We start from the raw sequence: 17,357 nt of genomic DNA, 5'->3' as shown, positions 1-17,357 counted from the left end.
ATTTGTCATTTCAGTTCTTATTTTTCTTTGTAAATTTTCCAGACTGGTTTTGGACCAACATATTATGCCAAAAGAATATGTTAATATGTGTATAACCAAAGTATTTATTGCCTTTGTTATATTTTACTGTTGACCTCTGTTTAGCAGATTCTCTTAAGTCTTGAAATAAATTCTGTTGAAAGTTTTCCCTTTATCACACTATGATCTATTTTCTTTGCTTGTTGATATTGCAGATACTTATATGTTTCATATTCATCCATCGGTTGTATTGTATCCCACTGTTCTGTTTTGTTTTCTATCAGCTCTATCGCACCTTTCTTCATACTTAAAGTTCTGCTTTTATCCAGTCCAAAGTTCATGTTTATATCTTTCAAAAATAGTCCTAGTATTTGAATTAATTGCTGTAACTTAACTGATGGAGCACATAATTTCTTCTTAAAATTATAAAAAATTCAGATATTGTTATTATAATAATATAAGCCAGAGAAGAATAAGTTTAATCTTTCACTGCGTTCAGTGCAAACATTGTGAGCTGAAGCCTTTTCCTGTGCTGTACTATGTTCTGTGTTCAAAGAAAACCTATTTGAATGCTCAGGAGATGTAAGGGGTCCTAGAGCACTCTCTTGTTAGGGAGCTCCCTCAGTCCCAGAGTACCCTATTGTAAGCGAGCTCTGTCACAGTACAGTTCTTCGAGCCACAAAAGTGTAAAAGGTGCTCAAGAAATTCCTTTAATTCAGGGGTTCTTAACATCGGGTTCCATGGATAGATTTCAGGACTTCTACAAATCTTGTTATTTAATGCGTTCATAAAGAAGCACATATATTACTATGTCACAAATTTGTTTGTTAATATTTTGATAACTATTTCAATATAATCAGTTTATTTTGTAATGTTATGTATTTTATTAGTAATATTTAAATACATTATTTTAAGAGGCTTCAGTGGACTGGCAAAGGGGTCCATGGCATAAAAATGGTTCAGAAGCCCTGCTTTAATTGAAGAACAGAGTAGTGATAGAGTAGACATAAACAGATAGGCAGAAGGGTAGACAGATAGATAGAGATAGATGGATAGATAGATAGAGGGATAAAGGTCTTCAAGAAGTATTTAGACAGACACTCGAACAGATCAGAAATTGAGTTATAGAAACCACATGTGAAGGCAAATGCAGTTTAAATTGACATCAGGCTGGCATGGGTTTAGTGGGCCAAAGGCCCTGCTCTTCTGTTGTGTATTATAGATAAAGAGGTGGATAAGATAGATTTGGATGGATGGTTGGTTAATTAGTTAGAAAAATGGATAGATAGATAGATAGGTGAAGAGACAGATAGCTGGGGATGTAAGTAACGAGTCTTAGGGTCGAGGCTGGGTACCCGATACCTGTCAGTCTGAGAGTCCAGGGCCAAGGACTGAAGGCCTGAAGGTGGCCTGTCCTGGAGTTAGAGGCCAGACTGTGTGTGTGAGGGTATTGGTGGAAAAGGGACTTTTTTGTTTTCTGTTGTCCTGTTTTATTCTATTGTTGTTGTTATGTGTGTTGTTCTACTGAACATTGTGGGCATGCAATGTTGGCAGAGGAATATGTGGCAATACTGATGGGCTGCGCCCAGCACATCCATGTTGTTAACGCAAATAACGCATTTCACTGTGTGTTTCGTTGTCTCACGATAAATAAATCTGTACCTGATCTAAATCCAAGATCGATGGACAGAGAGATTGAAATAGCTAAGCCAATGGGTGTGCAGATGGAGAGAAAAGAGGTCAGGTTGGGGGTGAAGGGTGGATGGGTAGGTTGGCTGTGAGAGATGTCCAAGGAATCTTTTCACATGAGGAATATGTAACCCAACAGGTTCGCCCAGGGATGAACTCTGAGTAAAGAGTTACTTACGGCAAACTCATTCTCAGGGTCCTTTGGTCCTTTCCTGATTGGTCTGGAGTAGTTGAACTTCAGAACTTTATTAGCCTTGTAGAAGCTGATGGGGTGAAAGAGATTAAAGAGAGTGGTAAGCAATCGTTTTGATGAGTCGGTGTTGAATATGAGTTAACTTCACTCACAATGTCCAAGCCCACAGCTTCTGAGAGTGGCTCTGCAAGTAGACAGAGTAGTAAATTTTTTTTACTTTAGGCTCTTTTGGTCCTTCAATCTCCACCACCCAATACCCCTGTTTAATCCCGATCTAATCACAGGACAACTGACCTACTAACCAGCATGTCTTTGGACTGGAGTACCTAGAGGAAATCCTTGCAGTCACAGGGAGAACGTACGAACTTCTTACAGGCAGCAGTGGGAATTAAACCACGGTCGCCCCAGTTGTAAAGCTTTGTGCTAACCACAAGGCTACCATGCCACCCCAGAAGGCGGCAGATTATTAGGCAGATAAAGGAGGTGATTAGGTGTGGGTTAGTTGGGGTTGCGGGACTGCTGTCTTGGTGTGGGGGCCGGAACGGCCTACTCCACGTGGTATCACTAATAATAGATGCCACGCTTGCCTTTGTTCGTCAGGGCACTGAATTTTCACACAGAGAATGGCAGGCTGCTGGGAGTAGAGAGAGGTGTGATTGTGGTGTTTAAGAGGCTGATGGACACGTGAACATCCAGGGAATGGAGAGATTTCGTTCAACAGCGTGTTCAGCCTATGGGATGAAGGGCCTGTTTTCTAGGCTCTACAGTTCTGCATTGGACGTCTGCAACATCGCTTACAACAAGGGGCGGCTTTTTTTTTTACATAGTGGAGGCTACCAGCTGGTGGTAGTAACATAGAAAACCTGCAGCACAATACAGGCCCTTCGGCCAGTGGGCTATATAACGTTTTGTAACGGTGTTTTGGAGTAGTATTGCCCAGACTTCGCCAGCTTTCCACTCCCGGCCCCCTCACAGCAGGTGCGGAGCTGGGAGGAAGGTCGGGATGTGCCCCGACTCTTGATTCCCCCCCGGCTGGCCTTGAGCCTCGATGGAGAAGCTGGTTTGAACCTTGTGCTGCGCAGCCTGAGGGAGAGAAGTGGGGTACGAACTTACTCCACGATCTGTTCCGGAACATTCTTGTTATGAAACCGTGCCTGTTCAGCCAGGATCGGTTGGACAGTGAAGCACTGGATGACTGAGGGTTCGAGTAAAGGAAGAGAACACGAGAGGGCAGCATTGTCGCGGCCATGGCGAAGAAATTGATTTAAGTATCATCTCCGTTTAAATGCACGTTTGAACACTGATCTCCCATCGTACAAGGCAATATTCAGGGTTGAAAGGCAAATTCAGCTGGATATGCCCTATCGCGAATGAGATCTGTGCGTGATCAGCACTCTTCTGCGCGGGACACGCGTGTAATATCATTTCTGGAGCAATGGCCGGGGAATTGAGGTCGCGTTGATTCGAGTGGCATCCACGTGTTGTCACTCCAGAAATTAACTAGGATTCCGTAGAAGGCTTAAAGGAGACATTTAGAGATCCCTGTGAAGGGAGAGAACACCCCTGGGGCATCACAGTGGCATAGCTCGTAGAGTCAGTGCCTCGCACCGCGTTCCCGGGTTCAATCCCCAAACCGTCCTGCTGTCTGCGTGTAAATTCCAGTCTGTCCAGGCACTCGGAAGGCGTGTGGGGCCGGTGGGTCAAACTGGCCGCTGTAACTTGCTCCTAGCGTGTGAGTGAGTGTTAGAAACTGGGGAGAGTTAATGTGAATGTGGGGACCCACCGTCTGGTATGGAGAGGGGAACTGCACCGGATCAGAAAAAGCTGCAAAATCAGCCAGCCCCATCATGAGCACTAACCTCCCCAGCGAGGAATACATCTTCAAAAGGTAATGCGTTTGAAGATTATTAAGGACCCTTCCCACCCCTCCTCAACCCGCCATCGTCCAGGACACGCCCTCTTCTTATTGCAGCTATCGAGTCTGAAGACGCACACTCAAAATATTTTAGCATTAGTGAACCCATCACTATCTGTTTTTCTTTTTTCTCTCTCTTTTTGCACTATTTTAAACATTTATATATATTCTCACTGTAATTTGTAGTTTTGTAATTATGTATTGCATTGTACTGGTGCCACAAAACAACATTGATGACATATGTCAGTGATACTGAACCTGATTCTGATAATGGGATTAATGTATGATTAGTGTAAGTAGGCGATTGGTTGGCATGGACTCGATGGGCTGAAGGGCCTGTTTCTTTTTCTTCTTATTTCTCTATGGCTCTTGTACAGTTAGTCCGGTGATGACCGGTGTACTGGACATCAGCCATCGCTCAGTTCCCTTTGCAGCAAGCCCAAGACAGAAACAGTCATTGGTCGGACATATAGCAATTTCACCTGCTGCTTGAGGCCATTCTACTCGGTGAGGAAGAGGGGACAGCAGGAGAATTCAGTTGTAACCATACCATAATTGGGCTGCACGAAAGCACAGCAGTTAGAGTAATGCGTTTACAACAGCAGTGACTCGGGTTCAGTTCCACCGCTGGGTATTAGGAGTTTGTTGTACGTTCACCCCATGATCGTTTGGGTTTCTCCAGGGTGCTTAGGTTTCCTCCCACGTTCTAAGGATGTACGGGATAGTAGGTTAATTAGTCACATGGGTGTAATTTGGTGGGATGAAAGGCTGTATCTAAACAAACAAATAAATTACTTGGAAGGACAGGTACCAGTCACTAGTCTTTGGCATCACTCTGTAGCTGAGAGAGTATCAGAATCAGGCTTATTGTCTTTGACATTATATAGCATGACATTTGATGTTTTGTGACAGCAGTACAGTACAAACATAAAAGTTACAATAAATAGATCATGCAGAAGAGGAATAGTGAGCAAGTGTTCTCGTGTTCATGGACCTTTCAGAAATTGAATGGTGGAAGGGAAGAAGCTGCCTGAAGCATAGAGTGTGGGTCTTGGGGCTGCTGTACCTCCACCCTGATATTAGTAATGAGAAGAGGGCATGACCCAATTCGTGAGGGTCCTTAACGTTGGATGCCATCTTCTTGAGGCAGCACTTTTTGAAGTTTGTCCTCGATGGGAGGGAGGGCTGTACCCATGATGCTTTACGATCATCTGCAATTCTTTAAGCTGCTTCTAACTAACTCAAAGGATCAGATAGGGCAAAAAATGAAAATCAGTTTCCTTTAGTAGAGGTTCCTGTAACCAAGGGAGAGGAGATCTATAATCTAAGATTTTTGCACAGTACTGTATTTCCATGTGGAGCGGAGAGCGAGTTTGTAAATCTAATGGGAGTAAGGATGTTGAGAGAGGAACACCATGGGTGGGGATAGGTGTCAGAAAAGGAAAGCTAGGGATGGGCAGTGGTGTGGGTGCAGACACACCCATTCCTGAGACTCCAGGCAAGGTAATTTGATTTCAAATGATTGGTTTATTGATCATTACAGAATGTCTCCCTGGCACTTCCTGCTCCCTCCCCTCTCCCTTCCCCTTTTCCTAACCATGATTCCCCCCTCTCCACCCCTTCCCACTCTCTGTCCATAATAGAGACCTATATCAGAATTAGCTTTATCATCACTCCCATATATCATGAATTTTTTTTGCAGGAGCAATACAGTGCACCACACCCTAGCTCTATATACGTGTGTGTGTGTGTGTGTGTGTGTGTGTGTGTGTGTGTGTGTGTGTGTGTGTGTGTGTGTGTGTGTGTGTGTGTGTGTATATTTCTAAGAGTTTGACAGAACTGTATATAGATAGGGAGAACAAGGTTTCCTTTCACCTGGAGGGTGTTTGGAATGTGGAATACCCTGCCTCAATGGGTGGGGAGGAAGACACTCACATTAAGTACAAGATGAAAGTTGGTGAACTGCAAACAGAACCCATCCCCACCATCAAGGGCATTTTGAAAAGGACGTGTCTCAAGAAGACAGCTTCCATCATTAAAGACCTTCACCACCTGGGACATGCCCTCTTATCATTACTACCATCAGGGAGGAGTTACAAGAGACTTAACATGGAGAATAGGTACTGCATATGCTGGAAGTCCAGAGCAATACACACAATGTGCTGGAGGAGCTCAGCAGGTCAGGCAGCATCAATGGATGGGAAATAACAATCAACATTTCAGGCTGAAGCCCTTCATCTTGATATGAGCTAAAAGCTGGCAAATGGGAATCTAGGTCAGGAAGGACCAGACAGTCACAGAGTCATACAGCATGGTATGGGTTCATGTCCCTCATGGTAAAGATCAGCACTTGGGCATCTTGGTCAATATTGAACAGATAAGCCCAAGGGCCTATTTCTGTGGCTGTATGAATTGCCTAGAAGTTGCAGACCAAGTGCTGGTGAATGGTACTAGTATGGAGGGCATTGACATGATGGGCTGAAGGGCCTATTTCTGAGCCGTCTGGTCTCAGTGGTCACATGACCAGGACTTGTGACACGCACCAGCTGCCGTGGCTTCACGTGACCCTGATTGGGGGACTTATCAGGTGTTACACCTTGCCTAAGGGTGAGATGCAAGCTAGCAGAGGGAGTGGCACTTTACACCTCCTTTGATAATGACATATCTCCACCCTGCTATCTGCATCGAGATAGCATACTCTAAAGCTTCCACATCCTTCCTGTAATGAGGCGACTATTACGCACAATACTCCGAATGTGGTCTTGCCAGAGTTAAACAGGCAGAGAATAAAGGGAAATGGATCACCTGCGAGCTGATAGGATTAGCTTAATTTGGCTTCATGTTCAGCACAATTATCGTGGCCCCCAAAGGGCCTGTTCTGTGTTCTCAGCTGGGACAAGGGAGGGGACATCCCCTCCCCCCAATCAAACATGTCAAATATTTGTAGCCTGTCCCTCATTGCTTTTGAGATTGTCGCCTGCAGATTTTTAAAATCGGGAACAATGCTTTAACCTGTCTTGAACAATCGGATCAACCGGCACTTGCGGGCGGGTTCGAAACTAATCCTTGGAAACAATGTTACAGACAGTAATCAATCCATTGCACAGGGACCCTGGGGGGGGGGGGTAGAGGTGCTGGCATTAATTCATTTAAATGCTAATTACGCCTCTCATAGAAAATAACATTTTGAGATTACTGTATTTGGTTATTTGAGATGACACGTAGTTTATGCCTTAGAGGATCACAGAACTACTGAGTGATGCAGCACAGAAACAAGTTCTTCAGTGCATGGAATCCATGACGACCAGCTAGAGTCAGAGAGCTGCTGTCATTGGGGAGAAGGTACAGGAACCTACGGTGTCATAGCCCCAGCTTCTGACCATCAGGCTCCTGAACCAGCACAGATAACCTCGCTCACCTCAACACAATCCATGGACTCACTTTCAAGGACTCTACACCTCATGTTCTCAGTATTATTTATTCTTATTACTAGTTGGGTGGGATTACAACTAGAGGTCAAGGGTTAAGACTCCAAGGTAAGAAGTTTTAATTGAGCACGAGGGGAACTTCACTTTGAACTTATTTTATAGTCATAGAATTCTAGAGCACAGAAATGGGCCCTTCAGCCCAAATGAGATGCCCACCTGAGCTAGTCCCATTTGCCTTTTTTTGACCCAACCTGGGTCATTTACACTAACCCTACACGAAATTTGTATTATTCTTCTCGCCTTCTCATCAATTCCGACCAACCTGCGCTCCACGGACGTTGCCTCGTTAAAGCAGCCGACATAATCAAAGGCCCCAACCATCTTCTCTCCCGTCCCGTGGACAGAAGATAAAAAACCATGAAGGCATGTTCCACCAGGCTTAGCGACAGCTCCCACCCTGCTATTCTAAAACTGCAGAACAATAAAATGGTCTCTTGACCTCACAATCCCCTTGTCATTGCCTTGTACTTTATTGTCCACCTTCACTGCACTCTGTCTGTAGCTGTAACACTTTATTCTGTTTTTCTCCGGTATTACCTCAACGTACTGTTGTGACACAATGATCAGTAGGGATGGCATGCAGAACAAGGTTTATCGTTGTACCTCAAAGTTTCCCTCTACCTCAGTACACCTGACAATGATAAACAAATTTCCAATTCTGTGTTGATCACATTGAAAAGAGGGTGATAGCAAGTAACACACAGAGGTAGACAGATACAAAGGAAGATGGTGGATACAGTTAAAGGCAAAGGTTGAGTGCAAGCAGTGAGCATTTTCCAAGTGGTGAGAACCTTGAACATTTCAGGAAAATAGAGCTTTGGAAGTCAACGGAGAACAATTAGTTGAAGCCTCAATTCTTCTGCATGTTTTCCTCTTGTGGACCAACCCCATTCTTTTGAACTCATTGTTAGCTCATCCAGCCACAGACCAAAAGGATACACTGTCCAGGAGAATTCTTGATCTCATCTGCAGGCTGAGAAGTTGTCTTCATTATCTCTGCGTTCGGGAACTGGTTCAGGAGGAACTGTTCAACATCCTCTCGTCTCTCGTACTCCTTCCCTCGATGAATAAAGAGCTTGTTCTGAGAAGACAAGAGACAACATGGTTAGGTAGGCCGACTAGCTGTGAACTAAACTGGCCTGGGCGGATGATAATATCCGCAGCGCTCACCCCTAGACCCTGAAACAGGTTCTACTCCCAGAAGCACGACATATTAGCTCCAGATGGAGAAGAATCATCTGGCAAAGCCAACAAGATAACTTGGATTCCAAGCACAAACAACAGATGGTGCATATCACAGTTCCCCCACCCCTCCCCCCACAAGACTAAAGAGGAGCACAAATAGGCCTTTTGACCTAAGGACCTATCAACCTCTGCTTTACATACACCCAATGATCTGGCTTGATCTGTGGCAATGAATTCCAGAGATTCACCACACTCTGGCTCAATAAATTACTCCTCATCTCTGTTCAAAAGGGACTTCCCTCTATCCTGAGGCTTGCACTCTGAACTTAGACTCTTCCACTATTAGAAACATCTACTCAAAATAGGCGATTCAATACGTCTCAGTGAGATGTCCCCTCATTCTTTAAAACCCCAGGGAATATAGACCCAGAGCCTGAAAGAGTATTCATATATTTATGCTTCCATTCCTGAATCATTCTTGTCAACTTCTTCTAGACCTTCTCCAATGCCAGCACATCCTTCTGTAGGTAAGGGGCCCAATTGTGGTCTTAGCAATGCCTTATAAAAACCCCAGGCTTCTAAATTACCCTGAATGGAGATGAAACCACCAAGAGGACGGCTCTGCATTTGTAATTTGTACAAGGGAATTATTAATTCACTCAGAACAATGTTTGGGAATCCCAGACAACAGGATGATCAGAACTGAAAGTGTAGCAGTGGGATCTCTGCCACTTAACAGGAATATCTAAGGAAAGAGGTGATCACCTCTCATCCTAAACCTATGTGCACAAGTTTTTAGTACACTCTCCATGGAATGAAGGCGTGAGTGCATTCACACTATCTGTGCCCTTTATGATGTTATACCCTTCTATAAGATCACCTCCAAATCTGCTCTGTGCTAAGGAATAAAGTTTAAACCTGACCAATCTCTCCTAGAGCTTTGACCAGCGGCCAACCGGACATTGGAAGTTTGGAGAGGAGGGACTTCCACTGCCTGAGGATAAAAGGCCGGAATGGGTCATGCAGTATAATAGAGGTTTGACCAGTGACCATTTGGCATTTGGATGATTAGCAAGTGCAACTAAAAGAAGTCAGGGGCAAGTGCAGCAGCCCTCGACTGAGTGGACAGAGTCAGAGTGGTGATCTTGAGGCTTTAGCTCTTCGAGACTTCAGTCAGAGAAAGCAAAGACAGAAAAGCTCAAGTTTTTTTTTCCCTCTCTGCATAAGCAGGAGAGTGGAATGCTCCATTTGCAGGATGTGGGAAGACAGGGAGACCAGCAATGTCCCTAATGACTACAACTGCGAGAAGTGTATCCAGCTGCAGTTTCTAACAAACCATGTTAAGGAGAATGATCTCCGGATGATTCGGGAGGCTGAAGGGGTGATGGATAGGACATCTGGAGTGGTAGTTACACCCAAGTTGCAGGGCACAGGAAATTATGTGACAGCCAGGAAGGGGAAAGGAGTTAAGGAGCCAGTGCAGAATACCACTGTGGCGATCCCACTCAACAATAGGAATATTACTTTGGATACGGTCAGGGATATGACCTAATAAAGTCACAGTGGTCTGGTCTTTGGCAGTGAGTCTGCCTCTGAGCCTCAGAAGGGAAGTGGGGGAGAAGAGGCACGCTGAGGTGATAGGGGATTCATTAGCTAGGGGAACAGACAGGAGGTTCTGTGGGCGAGATTCCCAGCTGGTATGTTGCCTCCTGGGTGCCAGGATCCGGGATATCTCTGATCACGTCCTTAGCAGTCTTAAGTGGGAGGGTGAACAGCCAGAAGTCGAGGTCCACGTAGGTACCGATGACATGGGTAGGATGAGTGACGAGATTCTGCATAACCAGTTCAGGGAATTAGGTGCTAAGTCAAAGGGTAGGACATCCAGGGTTGGTTTTCTCAGGATTTCCACCTGTGCCATGTGCCAGTGAGACTTAAACTAGGAAGATTATACAGTTTAATTTGTGGCTAAGGAGCTGGTGCAGGAGGGAGGGAATAACATTTTTGGATCATTGATCTCTCTTCTAGGGAAGGTGGGAACTGTACAGAAGGGATGGTTTGCACCTGAACTGGAGGGGAACTAACATCCCCGTGGGAATGTCTGTTAATGCTGCACAGTGGGGTTTAAATGAAAGTTGCAGGGGGATGGAAACCAGAGTGCCAGAACAGTTAGTAGAGATGTTGTGGAGGCAGATGTTGGTAAGACTTCATACAAAGTTAGCAATCAACAGGTGAGCATGGTGTGATTAGTGTCCTGAGCTGCATATTTTCCAATGCAAGAAGTATTGCAGGGAAGGCAGATATTAGTGCTGAAGGTGAGGTAGCTGGTTTACAAACAGAGGCAATATGTAGTGAGGAGAGGCTGTTGATAGGCAAAATTTGCCGTCAACAGGTTGAGTTGCAACGTAAACAGCGGACAAAATCAATAAGGGTGAATACGGGACTGAAGGTGTTGTATCTGAATGTGCACAGTATACGGAATAAGGTAGATGAACTTGTAGCACAGTTACAGACTGGCAGGTATGAAAGATTATAGCTGGGAGCTTAATGTCCAAGGGTACACATTGTATCAAAAGGGTAGGTAGGAAGGCAAGGAGGTGGCATTGTCCTATTGGTAAAAAAATAATATCAAATCATTAAAATGAGTTGACATAAGGTTGGATAGAGCTAAGGAAATGCAAGGGTAAAAAAACCCTGATGGAAGTTGTCTACAGACCCCTAAACAGTAGTAAGAATGCAGCCTACAAATTGCAATGAGAGATAGAAAATGCATGCCAAAAGGGCAATGCTACAATAGCCATCGGGGATTTCAATATACAGGTATATTGGGAAAATGAGGTTGGTGCTGGATTACAGGAGGGGGAGTTTCTAGGTGCCTATGAGATTATTTTTTAGAGCAACTCGTGGTTGACCCCACTAGAAGATCAGCTATTCTGGCCTGGGTGTTGTGCAATGGACTGGAGTTGCTCTTATGCCCTTATGTTTTTATCAGGATTGGGAAGGAAGGAGGAAGACACCAACTTTGTGCTCCTTTAGATCCATTAATCTCCAGATTTTCTGGGAGGATTCTAGTGTCCCCTCCCCTAATCACAGACGCAAAATATCTGCTAAATTTGAGAAGATGGCAGCGTGACGCAGTGTGCAGCAGCCACTCTGGGATGAATATCTGATATCTGTCAAGTAGGATGCTGTGCACAATCCTGATTTGATGGAGACGGACATGTGAAGCACGGAGGAACATCTGGTGAAACTTCTGAAATGCCTGTTTCGCTGCCGCTGCTACTGTGCGATCAAATAATCTCCAGAGGGGAAGACCCCGAATCCTCGGCTTTGACTGTTGCTTGGCGGCTGGGGTCGAAGTGCTCGGCAGAGATGGTGCTCGGTGCTCGGTGTTGGAGGCTCGAAGTTTTTGGTTTTCACCCTGGGTGCTTCCAGGGTGCTGCATCGGCAAGTTTGCACGCTGGAGGTTCACGGCAGGAAGAGTTTTTCTTCCTTCTACTGTCTACATGAGATGATGGGCTATTGGGGACTTTGAGACTTTTTTTTTTACCATGCCCATGGTCTGCTCGTATCAAATTACGGTATTGCTTTGCACTGTTACAATTATATGGTTTTTGTCAGTTAGTCTTGGTCTGTCTTGTGTTTTTGTGATATCATACTGGAGGAACATTGTATCATTTCTTAATGCATGCATTACTAAATGACAGTAAATGAAGACTGAGCGTCCTCATAATCTAAATCCAAAATCACTCCACCACTTGCTTGCTCCTTGTTTCTGTAAGACTATAAAATACTCGAATTAATTTTCACAGATCTTTCCTGTTTGACAGAACTGCAGAAGCCTTTGATGTTTCTTACTACATCACTGTGTTATTCACCTGTCCTTTTCCCGATCAATTATTTGATTCAACTTTGCTGAATTTAGAGAGCAAAAATTCCCATCCTCCGGGTAAAACCTCCTTATGGCAATATTACATGCTTTTCTCTTGATCTCAAAATATTTTACAGATATATATCTTCTGGGATTTGGATCTTGTTGCAAATTCATTCTCCATCTTTGACTGACCTTGAAATGTTGGTCAGGAAACACCTATATACACTCAACGGCCACTTTATTAGGTACAGCTGTATACCTCCTTGTTAGTGTTGATATCGAACCAGCCAATCATGTGGCAGCTACTCAATGCATAAAAGCATGCAGATGGGGTCAAGAGGTTCAAGAGGACCAAACATCAGACTAGGAAAGAAATGCTTAATTAAGTGACTTTGGCTGTAGAATCATTGTTGGTGCCACACAGGGTGGTTTGCGTATCTCAGAAACGGCTGACCCCTTGGGATTTTCACACACAACAGCCTCCAGAGTTTACAGAGAAAGGTGCAAAAGAACAAAAAAAAAATCCAGTAAGCTGCAGTTCTGTGGGCAAAACCACCTTGCTGATGAGAGAGTCTGAGAAGAATGGCCAGACTGGTTCAAGCTAACAGGAAAGCAACACAAATAACTACACATTACAACAGTGGTGTGCAACACATCAAACCTTGAATTGGATGGGCTACAGCAACAGTGGGCCATGAGCATACACTCAGTGGCCACTTTATTAGGTACTCAATAAATGGCCATTGAGTGTATAACTCCATCAGTATATTTTTATTTTCACCTTGTCTTGTTAGTCCTAGATTGATTTACCTTTCCAGATGGATTTCTGTGTCTGAATTCTTTAAATGTTACCTATTAACGGCAGTCATAATTTTCAATATGGTTTCCCAATCTACCATAATTAACTTATCTTTTTCCCAGGGTCAATACATCTAATACCAGAGGGCATGTTATAAGGAGAGAGGGGTAAGTTCAAGGAAATGTGAGGGGCATTTATTTATTTTTACACAGAGAGAGGTTGGTGCCTGCAATATGATGCCTGGAAGAGGCAGTACATTAGGGACACTTTGATAGGCACAGGAATGTGAGAAAATGGAAGGAAATGGACATTGTTTAGGCATAAGGGATTAGATTTGTTGACCATTTGATAATTTATTTGGTTTGGCATGACGTTGTGGCCCGAAGGTCCTGTTTCTGTGCTGTACTATTCTGTGATCTATATGTCTCACAGCTTTACAGCATACTTTGTTTAGATTTAAAGTGCTAAGTTCACAGAGTGATACAACACAGAAGGAGGCCCTTTAGCTGAACTGGTCCATGCTAAGGTGCGCCATCAAAGTTAGTCTCATTTGCCAATGTTTGGCCCATAACATTTCCAATCCATGTACCTGTTCAATAGTCATTTAAAAATTGTTAACCATTTGTTGATTATTAACTGCCTCAACCACTTCCCCTGGCAGCTCATTCCACATACACACCACCCTCCATACAAAACAGTTATCTCTCAGGTTCCTATTAAATCTTTCCCTTCTCACATTAAATCTCTGCCCTTGAGTTAATTCTCCAACTCTGAGAAAAAGATGGAGTTTGTTTACTCGATCAATGTCCTCATGATTTTATTCATCTCCATCTCCACCCACCCCACCAGCTGTGCACTGTGTAATGATCTGAATGAACAGTATGCAAAAGAAGCTCTTCACTGTACTTGAATATTAAACCAATTCCACCAGCTCTTCTTCTCACCCTTCCCCTCCCCACTTGCCCTGTGAGGATTAACATCAACTCCAGAGTTGGGATGGGGTACACCTCGGCCCTCTAAATGAATATGACAGATCTGGGGAAACCAACTCCAATGTGCCAAGATCAATCTTTACTTGGACTTTTCATTCTTCTGGCTTTTTAGTAATCTGCTGCCGAATTGGCCTGGCTGCCTGTCATTAAACATTGTTTGAATCCTTCATCAGTTGAGCAAATCACATGCACACATCAACCTTTTCACATGCCCAACATCTTATTATGAGGGAGAGAGGGAGAGCGATAAAGGGAAAAAAAACATCACAGTTCAGCTCCTCGTGTTATTTAAAGTCTTGGATTGACTCTGGGGATTGAAGCCCTGCATTTTTGTACATTCAAGAGGCTGATACTATCAGAGGAATATCATTACTCAAAGATAGCATTTGAAGAATCCATTAACAACTCGATGTTTCATTTGAATTTAAATATACATCTTCATTTTTCTTATTTCTAAAAGGACTTGAGATGTTTGTGTGATGACAGTCACAATTTATCTCTAAGGCTCATTTATATTCAGTCCAATTGGCTACTGCAGACTTTTGCTTGTTTTTAAAAAAATTCTTTTTAAAATCCGTTTCCCTTTTCCGTGTTTCTTCATACCCCACTGCTCACAGATTCCCTCCAATTTTTCTCTTAAGGCATCGAGACGAGAAGCAGGAGTTAAAAGTGACATCCCTGAACGCACCATCCCAGTCCTCCCCTTGCGTCCCACCTTAGAGTTACAGAGCACCACAGTGCCAAAACTGCTCCTTTGGTCCATTGACTGGGACCTGGACCATCATGAGCAACAACAGCAAAATGATAGGGGGACTTAGCAAGTAAGGCAGTGCTTATGAAGGGGAGTAAATATTTGATGTTTCAGGCTGAGACCATGGGGTCTTTGGTTTAAAGTCCGAGGTGGAAACTGTCGGCATATATTGGCTTCAGAGTGTGCCGTCTACAAACTGTACTGCTGTTAGTCGCTGAGGCTACTCCATCAAAGTCAAGACGCAGAAGATGAAGGCTTAAGGTGAGAGGTGAAAGATTTAAAAGATACCTGATGGGCAATTTCTTCATGCTGAGGGAAGTGGTGGTTCAGGCAGGTAAACTGACAATACTTCAATTACATTCAGATGGGTAAATCATTGAACATGGACTAGTACAGCACAGGAACAATGCCCTTTGGCCCACAATGTTGTGCTGAACTAACTAGGCTAGTGCCACATAAACACTTATGTCTGCATGTGGTCCATATCCCTCCATTCTTTGTACATTGATGTGCCTACCAAAGAGCCTCTTAAATGTCATATATGGAAGTGGAGAGGAGGTTTCCTATAATGAGGGAGGTGAGGACCAGAGGGCACAGCTTCAGCTTAGAAAGACACCCCTTTAAAACGGAGATGGGGAGGAATTTCTGTAGCCAGAGGGAGATGAATCTGTGGAATTCATTGCCACAGGTGGCTGTGGAGGCCAAGTCATTGAGTATATTTAAAACAGAGGATAACAGATTCTTGATTAGTAAGAGTGTCAAAGGTTACGGGGAGAAAGCGGGAGAATGGAGTTGAAAAGGAAAATAGATCAGCCATGATTGGTCAGTGGAGCAGACTCAATAGGCCAAATGGCCTAATTGGCTCTTATGTCTTCTGATCTTATGGTCCGATCTGTCTCCACGACGAGCACATTCCAGGCACCCTCTATTCTCTGTAAATAATGTGCCTGACACATCTCCTTTGAACTTACTCTTCTCACCTTAAAGGCATGCACATCAATATCAGACATTTGACCCTGGGAAAAAGTTATCAGCTGTCTACTCTATCTTTGCCTCTCATTATTTCATGATCTCTCCTCAGCCTCTACTACTCCGGAGAAAAGAACCCTGTTTGTCCCACCTGCCACAGCACACGTCCACTAAACTGGGCAGCGTCCTGGTTAAACTCTTCCGCACACTCTCCAAAGCATCCACATCTTTCTTTTAACAGAGTGACCAGGACTGAATGCAATACTCCAGATGTGGTCTAATCGGAGCGTTACAAAGCTGCAACATGACCTTCTGACTCTTGAACTCAGAGGCTCGACTAATAAAGGCAAGAATCAGAATGAGTATCAAGTTTTTGCCACTGACATATGTCATGAAATTCATTGCCTTTGAGATGGTCTGCTACCCTTCCCTGGATTTTGTGCTTCTTTATTATCATTTTCCTGACATGTCCTGAATGCTCTTTTGTCTTCATTTTGGTTTGGTCTGTTGAAAATATACCATATTGTTGGACCTTACACAGTGAGGGAGTATTTATTCTTATGAATATTGAAAACAGGTAATCCTCTAATTTTCTACAATAACAAGTTGGGTGAGTTGATAAGGTAATACAGTATGTTGTACCAGAGAAAAGTTAGCATAGTAATTACAAAGGGGATGAATACTTTTTCACAGTTTTGGCTTTTAATTTTTAGTAAGTTGTTGACAGGCTTTGGAATTTTTCTTCTGATTTGACATGATACACAACATTTTGTAGATTAGCTCAAAAATCATACTTCAATATATTTTAATTTCAGAAAATGAAACAGTGAAATGTGAAGATAGTTGTGGTGGCTGAATACTTTTTCAAGGCACTGTAACTATGATAGGAGTAAATCTGCTGTCACAATAAAAAATAATATAGCCCAAGTCCCTGAGTGTCCTGTCATGTCCTGTAGATTGATGGTGCATGGGATGCTGTCGGCAAGAACAAGCCCACAGCAGTCCGGTCATCATGCCTAGCTCAGCTGCAGACGAATGCAATCCAGCTTGTCTTCCACTGAGCAAACACCGGAATATAGCCCTGACAGGAGGGTCTAATTGCAGGTCAATAGGACTAGCTTAGATGGACATCTTGATGGGCATGGATGAGTTTGGCTGTAGGGCCCGTTTCTGTTCTGTATCTCTGATTCTATCACTCTTTCTTTACAATAGCAATGCAATTCTTCTCCGAGCGTCTGGTTTACTTTCAAGAGTCTGCACTTCCCTCATCTTGAAATACTTCCTCTTCAAAAACATATAAAGTGTGTTTCAGCCAACCCTAGCTCAAATTGCCTAAAGATTCGAGGGACTCAAGCAGAAAGCAATTTAGTTTTACATCTCTCTTCTCATTTCTGGGCAACTGGTTACTTCTTGTTACAAACTTTTCAATCAGAGGAAGTAATCTTTTCCTATTCAATCTATCAAAATGTTTAACAACTTAAAAAATT

At 43.6% G+C, this 17,357-nt stretch overlaps 1 protein-coding gene across 1 annotated transcript in view; it reads right to left on the bottom strand.

The window, feature by feature from the left end:
* The window catches only part of LOC132391940 (dedicator of cytokinesis protein 2-like), a 1,209,929-nt gene that overhangs the window by 43,463 nt on the left and 1,149,109 nt on the right, over window positions 1-17,357 (bottom strand). The window contains exons 41-43 of the mRNA XM_059965744.1: window positions 8,243-8,384; window positions 3,014-3,095; window positions 1,886-1,970 (exon numbers count right to left, since the gene is read on the bottom strand). Coding sequence (XP_059821727.1) covers window positions 1,886-1,970; window positions 3,014-3,095; window positions 8,243-8,384 — 309 coding nt within the window. The remainder of the gene's footprint in view (window positions 1-1,885; window positions 1,971-3,013; window positions 3,096-8,242; window positions 8,385-17,357) is intronic.

The sequence above is a fragment of the Hypanus sabinus genome, chromosome 3 (genome assembly GCF_030144855.1).
Source record: "Hypanus sabinus isolate sHypSab1 chromosome 3, sHypSab1.hap1, whole genome shotgun sequence".
In the NCBI taxonomy this organism is placed as follows: Eukaryota; Metazoa; Chordata; class Chondrichthyes; order Myliobatiformes; family Dasyatidae; genus Hypanus; species Hypanus sabinus.
This window is presented reverse-complemented; position numbering and strand designations above follow the sequence as displayed.